The sequence below is a fragment of the Astatotilapia calliptera genome, chromosome 22 (genome assembly GCF_964374335.1).
Source record: "Astatotilapia calliptera chromosome 22, fAstCal68.1, whole genome shotgun sequence".
NCBI lineage: Eukaryota > Metazoa > Chordata > Actinopteri > Cichliformes > Cichlidae > Astatotilapia > Astatotilapia calliptera.
This window is the reverse complement of record NC_137442.1, coordinates 13,360,447-13,374,993: the sequence shown is the minus strand read 5'-3', so window position 1 is coordinate 13,374,993 and position 14,547 is coordinate 13,360,447. Positions and strand designations below refer to the sequence as shown.

General features: G+C 42.5%; 2 protein-coding genes across 10 annotated transcripts in view; both read right to left on the bottom strand.

Annotated features, from left to right (window-relative positions):
* ash1l (ash1 (absent, small, or homeotic)-like (Drosophila)) overlaps positions 1-3,560 on the bottom strand; it is a 42,503-nt gene extending 38,943 nt beyond the window's left edge. For all 9 annotated transcript variants that reach the window (XR_013904404.1, XR_013904405.1, XR_003271044.2 and 6 more), the window contains exons 1-2: positions 3,278-3,560; positions 2,343-2,455 (exon numbers count right to left, since the gene is read on the bottom strand). The gene's annotated coding sequence lies outside the window, so the exon portion shown is untranslated. The remainder of the gene's footprint in view (positions 1-2,342; positions 2,456-3,277) is intronic.
* A 2,324-nt stretch (positions 3,561-5,884) lies between these two features.
* rnf115b (ring finger protein 115b) lies at positions 5,885-14,327 on the bottom strand. Its single transcript, XM_026157013.2, has 9 exons — positions 13,935-14,327; positions 12,273-12,331; positions 12,067-12,127; positions 11,763-11,977; positions 10,340-10,408; positions 10,134-10,212; positions 9,876-9,969; positions 6,586-6,701; positions 5,885-6,446 (listed from the first exon to the last, which is right to left on the bottom strand). Exons 1-9 carry the CDS (start codon positions 14,010-14,012, stop codon positions 6,324-6,326), a joined length of 894 nt encoding a protein of 297 aa, XP_026012798.2. The 5' UTR covers positions 14,013-14,327; the 3' UTR covers positions 5,885-6,323.
* Between the last annotated feature and the right edge of the window lie 220 nt (positions 14,328-14,547).

Genomic DNA, 14,547 nt, shown 5'->3' with positions numbered 1-14,547 from the left:
GATCCCACAGCACTGCCACATCCTTCCAAGTGTTACGGAGTAAGATGCAGAATGAGCAATCCCTTAAGTGTTCTCATTAGCTGCAGTGAAAACGGTTGCCTGTGATAGTGGCAGCTCACAGCTCACACGCTAGCAGCAGAGAGCAGCATGCTTCTTAATTGTCCTCTTTGGGAGGACAGCCCAATTCAATGAAGTTGTCTACAGCTCCCCGCGGCCTCTGAGTGATTTAATGCGGATTTGCCCCCAAGCAGGTGCTTTCTCTGGGTGAAGTCATTTGGAGGCAATTCAGAACTGTGACCTCAGCACACTAGGTCTCTGGGACTAGACGAGAGGATCCAGCTGCCTTTTCCAGCCTGAGTGATCAAGCGTCAACATGCCGGCGGTTTTTCTGCATCCTACATTAGTGGAGAGCACTAAAGGAGGTACTTAATGGAGCCTCAGGAAAGTCATACAAGTCATCACATCAGTAAAGCATCACGGTAAGATGAGGGGGGAAAAGGAAAAGGAAATCTTCCTTGCTATAGTCTTACACCATGTTTGTTTTGGATTATGACAGTGGAAAACAGTAGTAGAGATTTTTTTAAACCACACAGTAAACACTGCAGAATTTTTGGATTCTTGCCTGCGGTTCCCCACATGGTCCTTTCAGTGTTTATTTCAATTACTCACTCCATTTTGCCTCAAAACTGCACACTCCCCCTCGCTACACATACCACACTGAAAATCACACCTCCCACTTTTCTTTAACACTCCATCAATCTCGGTGTTCTTTCCCCCGGTTTTCTTTAAGCTTTTCCATCCTCTTCCTCCTCGATTTCGCAAACTTGGAAAGCACTGAGAACAGCACACAAACTAAAGTCACTGTGTTCCCACTTTAATCAAAAACACATTTCACCCATCACCCACCCCACCAACTCCCTTTCCCTGTGTCCTTTTTACACACAGTGACAAATGTTCTCCTCTTTCTTTTATGCTCACGGTGATGGGAGCTGCTTCCGTCGCATAACAGCAGCAATGCCAAAAATAAGCCACTTTAGTACCCAACTCTGTGGACAGCTAGTGACACAAGTCGGCAGAAAAGCCTCCCAGAGAGTCAAAACATTCCCCTCACCTCTAACAAGCTAAGTCAGGTCATTTACTGGCATTCGCTCCCCTGCTGATAATCTGACACCAGGCCACATCGCTTTCTAATTTCTCATTGATCAGCCTTAACACTCAAGTGTATCATTTTCATGTCTAGCGCTGAGGTACTTTTTGTATATGTGAAGCAGTTAAACTGCACTACAGTCATTTCATTGCCATAGTCATACTGCAAAACAACTGAATAGCAACACTTGTGGTTTTGAAGGCTGATATTAGTCACGCCTGTCTGTCCTTTGCTTTTGTTTTCTGAGAAGACCAGTATGCAATGCTATGAACGCAAACAAATGCCAAAAGAAAAACGACAAGATTCAACAATCAATTTCACTCCAACAACCTAAGAAATAGCAGAGCAGGGAGGAACGTAGTAAACAACTCCTGCTCCCCCTCTCTCATTTCTTCCCCCCTTTACTCCCTCCCTCCTTTCACTCCCTCCTCACTTTTGCACACGTTGTTCATAACTGCTTATTTCCCTTTGGCCATAGCAATAGTATCCCACCCACCCACCAACCAACCCACCCCCTGCATCATTCACATGAGGGCTGGCGTCTGCCCTGAGAGCTCCCTGTCATTTCCAGAGCTCCACTGGTATTACTACAGGGCCGTGCTCAGAGGAGGGGGTGGAAGCAGGCAAATTCCTCTACTACTACAACCACCAGCACCACCACTGCCGCCGCTGCTTTGTATCACCCAGCAGCGGAAGTGCTATAGAATTGTAACAGACCGTTGCTTCAAAAAAGAAAGAAGCGGGGACAATGATTAAACTCCGTTAACTCGCTGCGACAAAGCGGAACAGAGAGGCAGGTGTCATTCACACCTGCACCGTGCAAACATCTCCCCCAGCAGCTCAGGGAAGTTCAACCAGAGGACTTCCAGTACAGCGCAAAAACATGCGTGCACTTTAATTTAGAACAAGAAGAAACATGGCTAACCAGAGCATGAGTGAGCAAACCAAATAATGTTATCTGCTTTCGGTTTCCTGTGCAGTCAACACAGCCCCTCAAGGGACCAACTCATGAGTCTGCGAACCGATCAGCCCTAATTTCCCCCGCAACTGCCCTTATCTAGTCATACTCGTAATTACTGTCTTGATACAAAAGAAACCGAGTATCTACATGCGGTTCTGCAAGCATGCTTTTGGGGTGGGAAGACGTCTACTCCTGCGTAAACAACACCTATCAATGTGCATCATTTCCACTCACCTCTGAAATAGTCCAGAAACGGTGTTCACATTATTTGGCTGTGTCCTGTCTTCTTGTGTATCAACGTGGTGGCCACATTTCCCCCCCCTTTTATTAAAATTATCTTCCAACAGCTGAAAAGCCAAAATGAAAATAAAAAAAACATGATCAGAACAATTTAAAAAGGGCTACAGTTTAAATATATCTCAACGCTGTTGTAGGAGTATTACAAACAACCTCAAACGGAAACCACTGCACACAGCTCCTGACCACTCACTAAAATTGATCGTTAACCTTGCCAAGCTCCAAGACACAAAGTTGCTGAGTGCCAACATGCAAAGCACCCCCACTCGCTCCCCCTTAACAATTTTATTTCCACAACACTTAGCACTAACAGCCGGAGCGGTAAAGTAATAGATCGCCACTTGGAGCTTAATATAACCCCATGCATCACGAAAGTGTTGTTTATTTTGTAAAGAGTCAGCCCGTACAATCAGTCCAATAATAGACACGGGGCTACAGTCTGTATCAATGGCATTGGCAGCAGCTAACTAGCCATCTACAGCAGCCTGTTTGAGAGCTATTTAAGCAAATTTCACTTAACTTAGACGCCGTGTAGGCAGCAAATGAATAACAAACGCCTACAGCTTTCATACAATTTGTGTAAACCGAGTGAAAGTGACACAACCCGGGACAAGTGATGTACATAATCTTGCATCTCCGTCACATTCTCGCAGGCACTCGTGTTACTACATCTCAGCTACGACGGCTAGCGATGCACTAGCAAGTGAGCTAAACCAGAAAAAAATCTCCCAACATTACCTCAAAGACAAACGCGCAATTAAATCTGCTTAAAAACGCGAGTAAAACAAAAACAGGGACTTATATTCCGGCGGTATAAAATAAAAGGATGCAGGGCTGTGTGGGTTATTTAAAAAAAAAAAAAAAACACTAACTGTCAACAAAATGGCGGCTGCGTTGAATCAACAGAGACCCGAAATGGATCTCCCTCTTATTTCTTCGTCCTCGGTGCCTAAATCCTTTTTTCCTCACGGCGACTGGTATCCGTAATATCTCCCGAGATGCTCCGAAATCCACTCCGACACACCATTAGCTGGGCCTGGATGTGTCAGCGCGGGCCTCTCTCGTCAATCGGGCCTCCATGTCTGCTCAGCCCGTATCGCTACTGTGTCAGTACAACACGGGCATTCTCGGTCCCTGAGAGGAGGGAGGGAGGGAAGGAGGACGGACCGAGGAGGGCGGAGGGGAGAGGAGAGGAGGTGAGGAGAGGAGAGCAAATGTCGGTTGTACGCGGTTCCTGCGGTCCCCAGTCATTGACAAAAATGACTGTGTTTCATTATTTCGCTATTTTCGGTTGCACTAGGGCGAGGGTGTGTTTGGCGGTGCGCAACAGTCAACTGTCAAATCCCGGTTTCGTGCCTCCTTTCAAGGGGTCAAGCCTATAAATAAACCACCCTGCCCTCTGTTGTCATGTTCGACTCTGATGGATTGGGCGACTAATCGATCACCCTCTGGCGTTGTTTTTTTTATCCTTTCCTTTTTTATTGCTTGTTTGGTTTTTGGCTATTACATTTTTGTATTTGTTTTTTCTGGATAATAATAAAAAGCTGATTAAATGATTTAAAACTGTCAAGAAAAATTATTATTTTATTTGATTCTGTCTCACCTGATCTCTAGCATCTGCTTCTGTCACACTTCTCTGAGGTTTTCCTCTTTTCTTCCTGCCTCACAGCTCCGCATCCCTCCTCTACACACGTCCAAACTATAACTAATATCCTCATTTATAATTTTGTCCATCCTGGCAGCTCCCAATAAAAATCTTATAGCATATTCAGCTCTGCCACTTCCTGGCTTTTTATCAGTGCAACTGTCTCCAAAGCGTACACCGTACTAGGTCTTGTAAACCTTCCCTTTCACTCTTGCCCCAAATCATCCCTGACGCGTCTCCACCCACTCATCCCTGCCTGCCCTCTCTTCTTCCCCTCTCTCCAGCGCTGTCCTTTGTTTTGAATGATTAACCTCAGTCATTTAATGGCATCTACCCTAACTACTACCCCTGCTCCTTGCAGCTTCACTGTTACACCTCCCTCCCTCTTATTCACACACACGTATTCTGTTTTACTTCTACTTTCTTTCATTCGCTCTCTCTCCAGAACATACCTCCACCTCTCCAGGCTCTCTTCCACCTGCTCCCTACGGATCACAGTGTAGATATATATGGACAGCAGCTGTACTGGTTAGGGATTAATACATTTAATGTTGCATCTCTAATGAATACACAGCTAAGCACTGTTTGTGCTGCACTTTTAAAACCACTGCAGCTGGGCTCCCACTTGTAAGGACAGTAGCCACTGTACTAAATCATACTTATATGCTTACTGACCACTTTATAAGGTGCATCTGTCCACCTGCTCATTAACCAAAAAGGTCAGCCAATAACACAGCTCAATGCATAGGCATGTGGACTTGATCAAGATGGCCTGCAAGAGTTCAAACCAAGTATCAGAATGTGGGAGAAAGGTGATTTAAGTGGCTTTGATTGCGTGGTTGTTAGTTCATGACAGGATAGTCTGAATGTTTCAGAAACTGCTGATCTACTGGGATTTTCACACACTAACATCTCTAGAGTTTACAGAGAATTGTCTGAAGAGGAGAAAATATCAAGTGAGCATAAATGTCTAGTTGATCTCAGAGGAAAATGGACAGACTGGTTTAAGCAGATAGAAAAAGAGATACTACGGCCTCTCTGCGTGAAATTTCATGTTCTCCTCGTGCCTACATGGGTTACCTGGGAATTCCAGCTTGCTCCCATAGTCCAAACACATGCATGTTCAGTTAACTGATCGCTGCTGTTTGAAACGATATAAAGCAGGGAAAAAGCAGCTTAGATAACATTTGGGGTCTGAAACAAGTGAATGCTCATAATTTTTGCTTAATAAATGAGTCATATTAATTCATAAAAGGTGTGACAATTCCTCTGCTGTCATACACTAATAGATTGATATCTTAGACGAGCAGTTTGACTATATAATGTGACTATTTTCTGAAGAAGAGCTATGTGGGGGTTTTTTTTGTTTGTTTTTGGTATGAATTCCTGTTAAAGCATACAGAGGTTTCAAATGGACAATGTCATCGAGCAGTTACTGACCACAAAATGCAAAAGAGACAAATAGAACTGGCAGATATGCACATAATTATATCTTAATCCAGTGGTTTTTGAGCTGTGGGGCAGGCCCCAGTGTTGCTGTGCACATAACCAGTTGAAAATGTGAACTGAAACCAAGATAAATGAATCTTCTTCTTCTTCTTTTTTAAGGGAAAATAAAGAAAGCGTATCTTGCTGATGCCATTACGCTGCCCTTAAATAAAATTGAACACGGACCTTTTTTATTGTTACGTTTTTATAAAAACTGTGGGCTCTGTAGAATGAACAGTTTTTGGCTTAGAAAGTTTGGGAAACACTATGTTTTTCTAAGTGACTGGTTAATATCTGCTTCTAAATCTCAGATATGTTAGGGAGAAAAGACAGAGGACAGTAAAGATCACTGGGTTGGGCTTTAATAATGGCTGTACACAGGTAAAAGGTCAACAATATACTGCATTAAGAAACTCTCTTACCAAGAGAATAATGCATAATTCTGTGAGTTCCTCTTTGACAGCCACAGATAGCTCAGTGGGGATTAGTTCATGACATCAAAATCAGTCATTCGGAAAACCACCTAAGAGTGCAGCGTAACAAGGAGGACACATCACCTCTGAATTTTGTCAGCAAACTCTCAGATGTAGCATAAAATGGTAACTATGCTGGAGTAGAAGTTCCTTAAACAGAGATGCGTGAACCAAGTGAGAGTTAAAGCTGCAAATTATGACTCTGACACATCTGTTTTATTTAAAAGCAGCTGATGTGGGGAGCAAAATTTCCGACGTGGGAGGCGTGACTCCTGAAAACAGTAAAATGAAGTAGAGTTGTCTTCACGTTTCTCAGATCGCCTGCCTCTCCTGTTGCTCTGTCCTGAGGGAGCGGGCTTCTGCGGGTTCCGATGTGGGCGGGAGGCTGTTGTCGACGCCATCGAGGCTTTTGCGGCACACGGGGCAAGTGTCGTGCTTTGAGAGTAGAAAAACTCTTGTTAATCAGCAGAAACTATGTGACACAACACTCTTTATAGCATGCTACAACCTGGGAAATCTTTTATTTTTATTACCAGACCTTTAAACCCCTCAAACCCACTGACCGCAGCCTTACCAGCTCCAGCCACGGCACTATACATTCACTGTGGAAGTGATGAAGGCAGGGAAGCTTCCTTACAGTTTCCCCTAATGAATATTCTTCCCTGCAAACCGGACACTCCAGTCTGCAATCTAACAGGGAAGAAATGGAAGGAAAAAGTATGAACGAGTATGTGGAAGAAGACAAAACCAAAAAAAATCCAGTTATTAGACAGGTCTGTAGACTATTACAGTGTAACAAGGTGGTACAGACTATATACTTAATATGATTTATAACATAGTTCTCAATACATAATATTAAGTGGTCTCTTTTTACAACAAAGATGAAACAAGGAAAGATTAGTGGAAAGGATAATGGGCAGTATAAAGAAGATAAAAGTAGGGAGAGGAACGTAAGAGGTAGGAAAGAAATATGATGAGGGAAGGAAAGATGGAAGGAGATAAATAATACAGGAGAAGGAAAGTAAAGCTACAAGGACATAAATAAGGAAAAGTAAAATAACTGCAATGGACAGGGAGTAAGCACAGTGAGAGGAGAAAAGAAAACATAGACGACAGAAAGAAAACAGAGAAATAAGAAGGAAGAGGAACTGGATATAAATTACAGAAACACAGCAGGTGTAAAGGGAACATAGCTAAAGGAAAGGAAAGATAAGAGAGGGAGGAAAATATAGGAGAGGGAAAATAGATATAGGATGATGGTGATAAGAGGAAGAGGAAAGGAAATGTAGGAATAGTGAAAGAATAAATAAATGCTATGAGGAGGCAAGGAACGTGAGAAAAACAAAAATAAGAGGAAAAGACAGCATGAGGAAACCTATGAAAGGTAAAATAATTACTGGTAGGAGTATTACATGAAAGACACAACAAAGAAATTCAAGTCTTCGTCTTCCAGCTGCTCTCATTAGGGGTCACCACAGAGGATCATCTGCCTCCATTTCACCCTGTCCTTAGCTCCCTCTTCTGTTACACCAACCCTCTGCATGTCCTTCACTGTATCAATGAATCTTCTCTGTAGTCTTTTTCTTTTGCTCCTGCATAGCAGCGCCATCTTAAGCATCCTTTGTCCAATTATATCCACTATCCTAACCTGAGCTGTCCCTCTGATGTACTCATTTCTAATCTGGCCCATGCTGGTCACTCCTAACAAAAATCTAAGCATCGTCAAATCTGAGACATCCACAAATCTGCCTCCTGTATTTTTATCACTGTCTCCAAACCATATATCACAGCAGGTCTCACAACCTTACCCTTTCACTCTTACTGCTATTGTTCTGTAAATAAATCCCTGACACTTGTCCCACCTGCTTCCTTCTACTGACTTTCATTCATCTTCTCTCCAGGTCATACCTCCACCTGCTCCCTGGCCTCTCTACTCTCACAGTGTCGTCTGTGAGCATCATAGTCCATAGAGACTCCTTCCTGGCCTCATCAGCCAGCCTGTTCATCACCACTGTAAACAAGAAGGGACTCAGTGGTGCTCCCAGATGTAATCCCACCCCATCTTGAATCCATTTGTCACTTCTACTGCATACCTCACTACTGTCTCATTGTCCTCATAAAAGTCCTGCACCACCCTTATGTACTTCTCTGCCACTCCTGACTTCCTCATGCAGTACCACATTTCCTCTATTGGTATCTTATCTACACCCACGTAGACCTTCTCTGTATTTCCTAATAAACACTCTCAAAGCAAATATCACATGTGCAGTGCCCTTCCTCAGCATGAACCCATACTGCTGCTCACTGATCAACAGCTTTCTTCTTGCCCTAACTTCAACAACTCTTTCCTGTATCTTCATAGTATGTTTCTTCAGCTTTATCACTCTGTAGTTACTACATCACCATCCCATGACTTTTTCTTTAAAAATCACTTAGCAGTACACTTCTCCAGCATTCCTCCAGCATTCTCTCACTTTCCAAAACTGTGTTAAACAATCTGGTTAAAAAGTCTACTGCCCTCTCTCCTAGACGTCTCCATACCTTCACAGGTATGTAATCTGGACAAACCACCATTTTAATCTTCTCATTTTCATCATTCATCAGCTCTTCAAAGTTTTAATCTCATCCTTGACTATATTCATTAGCCATTACCATTTCTATTCTTGATCACCCTAACCTGCTGCACATCCTTTCCATCTTGAGGAAAGCATGTCCTTCTCTCCTTCCTTAGTGTCCAGCTTTATATACAACTCACTGTAAGCTTTTTCCCTTTGCGTTTTCCACTTCTATTTGTAGTTGTATTCTATTTTATTCTATTGTATATAGTATTTTATTTTATTCTATTCTATTGTGTACAGTATCTTATTCGTATCCCATTCCCCATATCCCATGTAACTTTTGCACTGTCCACTTTCTGCCGTAACAAAACAAATTTCCCATGTGTGGGACTAATAAAGGTTATCTTATCTTATCTTATTCTCTCTTTGCCGTACGCCGAGCCTCCAAACTTTCATAATCTCCCTGACTATCCCACTTTTTCTTCAAATACTGCACTTTACTTCTTCATTCATTCTACCACCAAGTCGTCTAGTCTTCTTTCCTCTGTCTAGAGCAGGGATATCAAACGCCATGGGCCACATACAGCCCAGTTTGAGTTTAAGTTAACCGGACCAGTAAAACTAAATGATAAAAAAGTTCTGGTAGTTTAAAGTATAAAGTTTTGGTTAATTTAGAGAAAAAAAGTCAGACACTTCTATAGAAGATTAAAAGAAACCGCTTTCTGTTTTTCCACTGTGATTTAACTGTTTATCCATTACTTAATTACTTTGGTGTGGGGAGGTCTTTATTATTAGAAAAGGTGTAAAACTTGTGAAAATACAGTTAAACAGTCAAAATCACTTCTGCACGCCTTCACATTTTCCAGAGTTGTCCAGTGGGCTGGATCTCTATGGCACATTTATCTTGACCGGGCCGATTCTGGTCTCCGGGCTTCATGTTTGACACACCTGGTCTAGAGGATACACTTTTTCGGCGGGTTCCCTCACCACTTCAGCTGTACTTTCCCAGTCATCTGGTAACTCTTCCCTACCACCCAGGGCCTGTCTCAACTCAGCTCTGTGCAACATTCTTCCTTTCTTCAACTTAAACCATTTAATCCTCAGAACAAGGAAAGTAAAGAAGTAATTACGGAGTGAGGAAAGAGGAGGAAGGGCAGAAAATATCAAAAGTAAAAGAAATGCAGAAGGACTGTATGTGTATCTTATGCAAATTCCAATGTCATATGTCAAAATTTTTAAAAAGCTACTGAGCTGTACTGGAGAGATCATGTGATCCGGTGTACATGTGCCATACTGGAATTCCCACCTGTCTGTTCTTGAGAGATGCAAACGGTTGGAAGGGATGAGATCATCTCCTTTTCTGCTGGGGGTGGACCTGTGTTCTCCAACTGTCCTAATAACTGTGTGAGTAGGAAGAGAAATGAGTGGTACGACTACAAATAGGTGAACAGATGAATGGAGAATTGTGTGCAAATGATTTTATGTGAGTGTTTCAATAAAAGAAAACAATGAAGTAACGATGCTAGCGCAGCGCTTCATAGACACTAGCTCTGGTGTCACTGACCTCCGTGATGACAGAGTCAAGACCGCTCTGACCCCACGCATAATCTCCAGGGTTTGAGTACAACTGAAGCATGCTGGATCTGAGAAACGAACCAAAAGGGAGAGCAGAACAAAACAAGAGGGCGCGTGAGAGAGGGGGCGGTTGTCACACAACTTTAGATTAATTCAAGAGCAAGTGATGTGAAATCTAAAATTAAAACCGTTTACAGTGCAGCTGGTGCAGCGCCGGGGTTTCCGTTGTTGGCAAACAGGCCAGCCAAGAACTGCTGCACCATCCTTAAATGAGCAGAAACGGACAGCTTTAGAGTGCTTAAACCAGGCTTTACTGTATGTTCACAGCTTCAGATCATACAGTCACTTTATTTTAGTTGGACTTAGTAAAGTCAACAGCTTTAAACATCAACCGATGTATAAAGCTGTTCTCTATAGTACGTATCATCCAATATACACTTAGTCTGATACTGAACTGTTTTTGACTGCATGCATGTGTAAAGGGAAGGATAATGATTAAAAGCATAGACTGTATATAAAGGATGAATGTTTCCACCTGTAAAAAGTTGTCAGAAAGTACTTTTCTGATGAGTTTATGATCTCATTTGCTATTTTCATGTCTTACTGAATACAAAGTGATGTTTTTTTTTATCAACCCAATATGACTCAAAATTGAGGACAAAAAGCAAGGTATGCTTTAGGCCCTAAAGCATACCCTAAAGTTTAGGGTGTGCCTTCTGTGGGATTGGTAAGTCACTACTCAGTGAGTGGGGAGTGTCCCATGGGTTCTCAGTAAGATCCACCCTTTGCTCATGCTGTCCAAGGGGCTGAACAATGAAGTCAGTGTGAAAACACCAAAAACTGCAATTCCTCTAATGGCCACTTCACTCCAAAATCAAGTCAGTCCCCACAGACTCCCATATTTTAATTTCAAACTTTACAACACTGAAAAGAATGCTTACAGCCTGATAGAGAAACTGGTTATGGCTTCTGTGGATAGTGTTGCCCTTCAAAATAGTATTTTATTAGTATGCAGCGCTGAAAGCGACTAAGCTGCAGCTTTTTCACAAGAGCTCACCACAGTGGTTAGCTGTGGACGTTTGAGAGATTTGTATCTCCAGCTGTAATTGAACCACCAACCTTTCACTTGCCAAGAAAAAGTGTAAACCATTACACTACGCAGTAATTAGTGGACTATATCTGCAGCGTCGGTCCATGAGCACTTCACTCTCTCATCTAAACACGGTCACTTCTGGCTGCACAAAACTGGGATTGGATTCAAAATGCAGAGACCAAAATCACAGCGGTTATATCTGTTTCATTTGGGAGTCTGTGTTTATCACTGGAAATATTAAATCATTACTGAGGTATCCTTACATGTGAAAACTTCACAAATATAAGAAATTAAAATATTACCTGTGAATTGGAAGGTAAAGGTCAGTATATTTTCACAAATTTGAACCTGTAATGAGGTTGTTCACCGATTTAAACAAACGTAGTTTGAAACTGGTAGTATATGCATGATATTAAAGTTTTGGTCTTGTTATTGATCTTGGTTTTCATTTCTCATTGGCTGTTGTTTCTGTATCGATAACACAGCACCCTTGCGGTCATGTTTCTGTATACCATGTTCACACACCCTTCAACTGCAGGCCTTTGTTCGAAGGTCCTAGACGGTGTCTCTTGCTCTGGGTTGGAAGGAGACTCTGGTTCTGTGGCCTCAGCAGGGCCCGGTGATGCTGGAAGAAGACGGCTCTGACCAGCAGATCCCTGCTCACCGTCATCAGGGTCGGACTCGGAGGAGGGCGGATGCGACAGCAGAGCAGAGCGCTCCATAAACAGCAGCTGCCATAACTTGGCGAGAGACCAGAGAAGCAATGTGTCAAACAAAGCTTTAGAGAAAGAGGAGTGTTCCTATTAAAATGCCATTTGTTAGGACGTACTTCTGAGAGCAGTGAGTTTGAATCTTCACTGGGAACAGATGCTCTGCTGGTCTGCAGGAGACTAGACAGTAAAGAAAATCTGTCAGTGGTGTTAAATGGAAAATTCATACATGCTTCACTCATTATCATTCTTTAACGAGGTATATTTAAAATGCTTTCACGTGTTCCTTTTTTTTTTTTTTTTTTTAAATCAGAGAAAGCCATACCTGGAGTCTTCTGTTACTTCCTCAATGAAGCCAGAGTCACATCTGGGGCATACGAAATCCTCAAAGACAGAAAAGCTTTTTTATAATAAGCTCGTTTACTGTCACTGCCATTTCATTTCATAAGTACAGGCATTAATCTGCTAATCCTCAGGCAAGCCTGTCCGCAAAATTTTAGAGGCTGGCTGCAGGGATTGGGCTGGAGTTGAATACAAATTTTTGGCACACAGCCGACGTCCTGGTTTTTATTCTGGAGGTGATCTGCGCAGGCCAGTCAAGTTTCATCTCTCTTCACTGTAGTGTAGACAGTGTCAGTCTCAATACAGCCACGAAGATGGGCTTCAATATGCTTTACCATCCAGGAGTGGTCATAGTGTGGTCATATGTTGTGCATACTCACTGTCTCTATTGTTTAAGATACCAGAGCTGCAGCATTGTGATTGACTTTTCAGTGTTTATAACTGAAAACACAACTTTAAAAGCACAATGCCAAGCAGCCACTATAAGAAAGCCACATGCTGTTTGGCAGGGTTGACCTGGGAGGAACTTTGCAGTTCAATACTGAATTAGATAGTCTGTTTGAAGTATTTTCAGACTATTTTTAAAAAATATACCCTCTTCCTGAGTGTCAGGAGGTAGATCGGTTTGTCTACTATCCTGAAAGTTGTTGGTTTGATTTTCCTTAGTCTGAATGTCAAAGTATCCTTGGGCAAGATATTGAACCCGGATGCATTCATTGGAGTGCAAGTGTGTATGTGAATATTAGGCAAAAAGCGCTTAGGCATCGAAAATAGTGCTTGTATGAATGTGCGTGTGAGTGCATCAGCCTAGTTTGTAGTAAGAGCACAAAATGAGCACAACAGGTTATATAAGTACAGCCCTTTATATTGATTTTAACAGATATATATAATAAAAGAAAGGATTCAGTATTCACTTTAGAATTTTGTTTGCTGGTATTATGAACATCCAATAATTTAGACGTTGATTTAATAAATAAAGTATTACTTTAGGGACACCCTCAAACCAAAAGGAATAACAACAGAAAGTCGGGCGTATTCCTAAAATCCTGCTAACGTGCGTTTTCGTTCTGCGTCACCTAATACCAGTGCGTAATTACGCCACGAAAAGTGCCAGCTGCGCAACAAATGCGCTCCACTGTGCGCTCTCCGTTTTACCTCCAAGAGAAACTGACTCAAAGTAAACGAAGTTCAACCTTTCAGTCCGCCACATCAAGCTGAATGTGTGTCATTAAACAGCAATGGAGAAATATTTTTTAAATCCTGGTGGTAAATGTGGCGACACCTACACGCCCCTCTGACTTCTCTTACACACAGCTGACGGGAGACAACTAGACACAAAGTGGCCAACAGTGGCGCTTCTAAATATGGCAACGTGAATCGCCACATTTTACTCCCTCACCCGCTCTAATAAGACTTCAGTACTCGCTGTGTGCACACGAAAACCCAAAGACTGGCCGCCATAGCCACATGTGTGCTTTAAGGGTTCCAATTATTATAGGTTTTGGAGATAATAGTTACTAATCAATCAGTTAAATCGGTTTGAAGAATCGGTTAATATTAATTCCACACCCTCCGGGGAGGAGAAATCGTGGGTGATGCTCAGGCCAGCACGTGTGGAGCAAAAACACTCTCCAAAGCAACTCACCGGGAGTTTGGGGTTTGTTTCACATTTACAGCAGTGACAGAAAAACCGGACTTGTGGCGTATCCCCAGCCTCCGCCATCTTCACGGTGAAGCGCAGTCCCTGACGTAGCTGTGGCAGCCCATAAAAGTCTCAGACGGCTGTCAGACGGATCAGAGCGGTCCAGGAGGGTGTTGATGTGTCCCAAAACCAAACTAAGACCTTTTTGAGAGGACACAATCTTCACACTGACGTTTTGATAAGCAAAACGCATGAAGGGTTTCTCTAGACTGGTTATGCCAATAATAAACGTGTTTAGAAAAATATGTAACCGGCGGACTCGATCTTCCTCTGGTGGCAGCCGCAAAGATCAAGTTGCAGCCACCCGAGCTTAAATTTAAGCAACAAGTTGTAAGCATGACACCAAGGATGTAGTTTCCTTTCAGTTTGTTGGGTGTCGCCAGAGACGCTTCTCTCTTATGAAAAAAAGGCCCTAAATTTTTGGTGTAAAACAGAAGTGTCTCACTCCTTTTAATTCGTGGATCACACAGTCTGAAAGTCGAAAGAGAGAAATATTTCTTGTTGTGTCTTGAGCATGGACGTGAAGCAAATCTGTGAGGAATGTTTTCAGCACCTT

What these genes read in the sequence shown, in the direction of transcription:
- rnf115b (XM_026157013.2), bottom strand. Translation starts at nt 14,012, where the DNA reads ATGGCGGAGGCTGGGGATACGCCACAAGTCCGGTTTTTCTGTCACTGC. An exon ending in AAACAAACCCCAAACTCCCG is followed by an intron (nt 12,332 to 13,934) that starts GTGAGTTGCTTT and finishes TCTGTCTTTGAG; the next exon opens with GATTTCGTATGCCCCAGATG. An exon ending in GAAGTAACAGAAGACTCCAG is followed by an intron (nt 12,128 to 12,272) that starts GTATGGCTTTCT and finishes TTTACTGTCTAG; the next exon opens with TCTCCTGCAGACCAGCAGAG.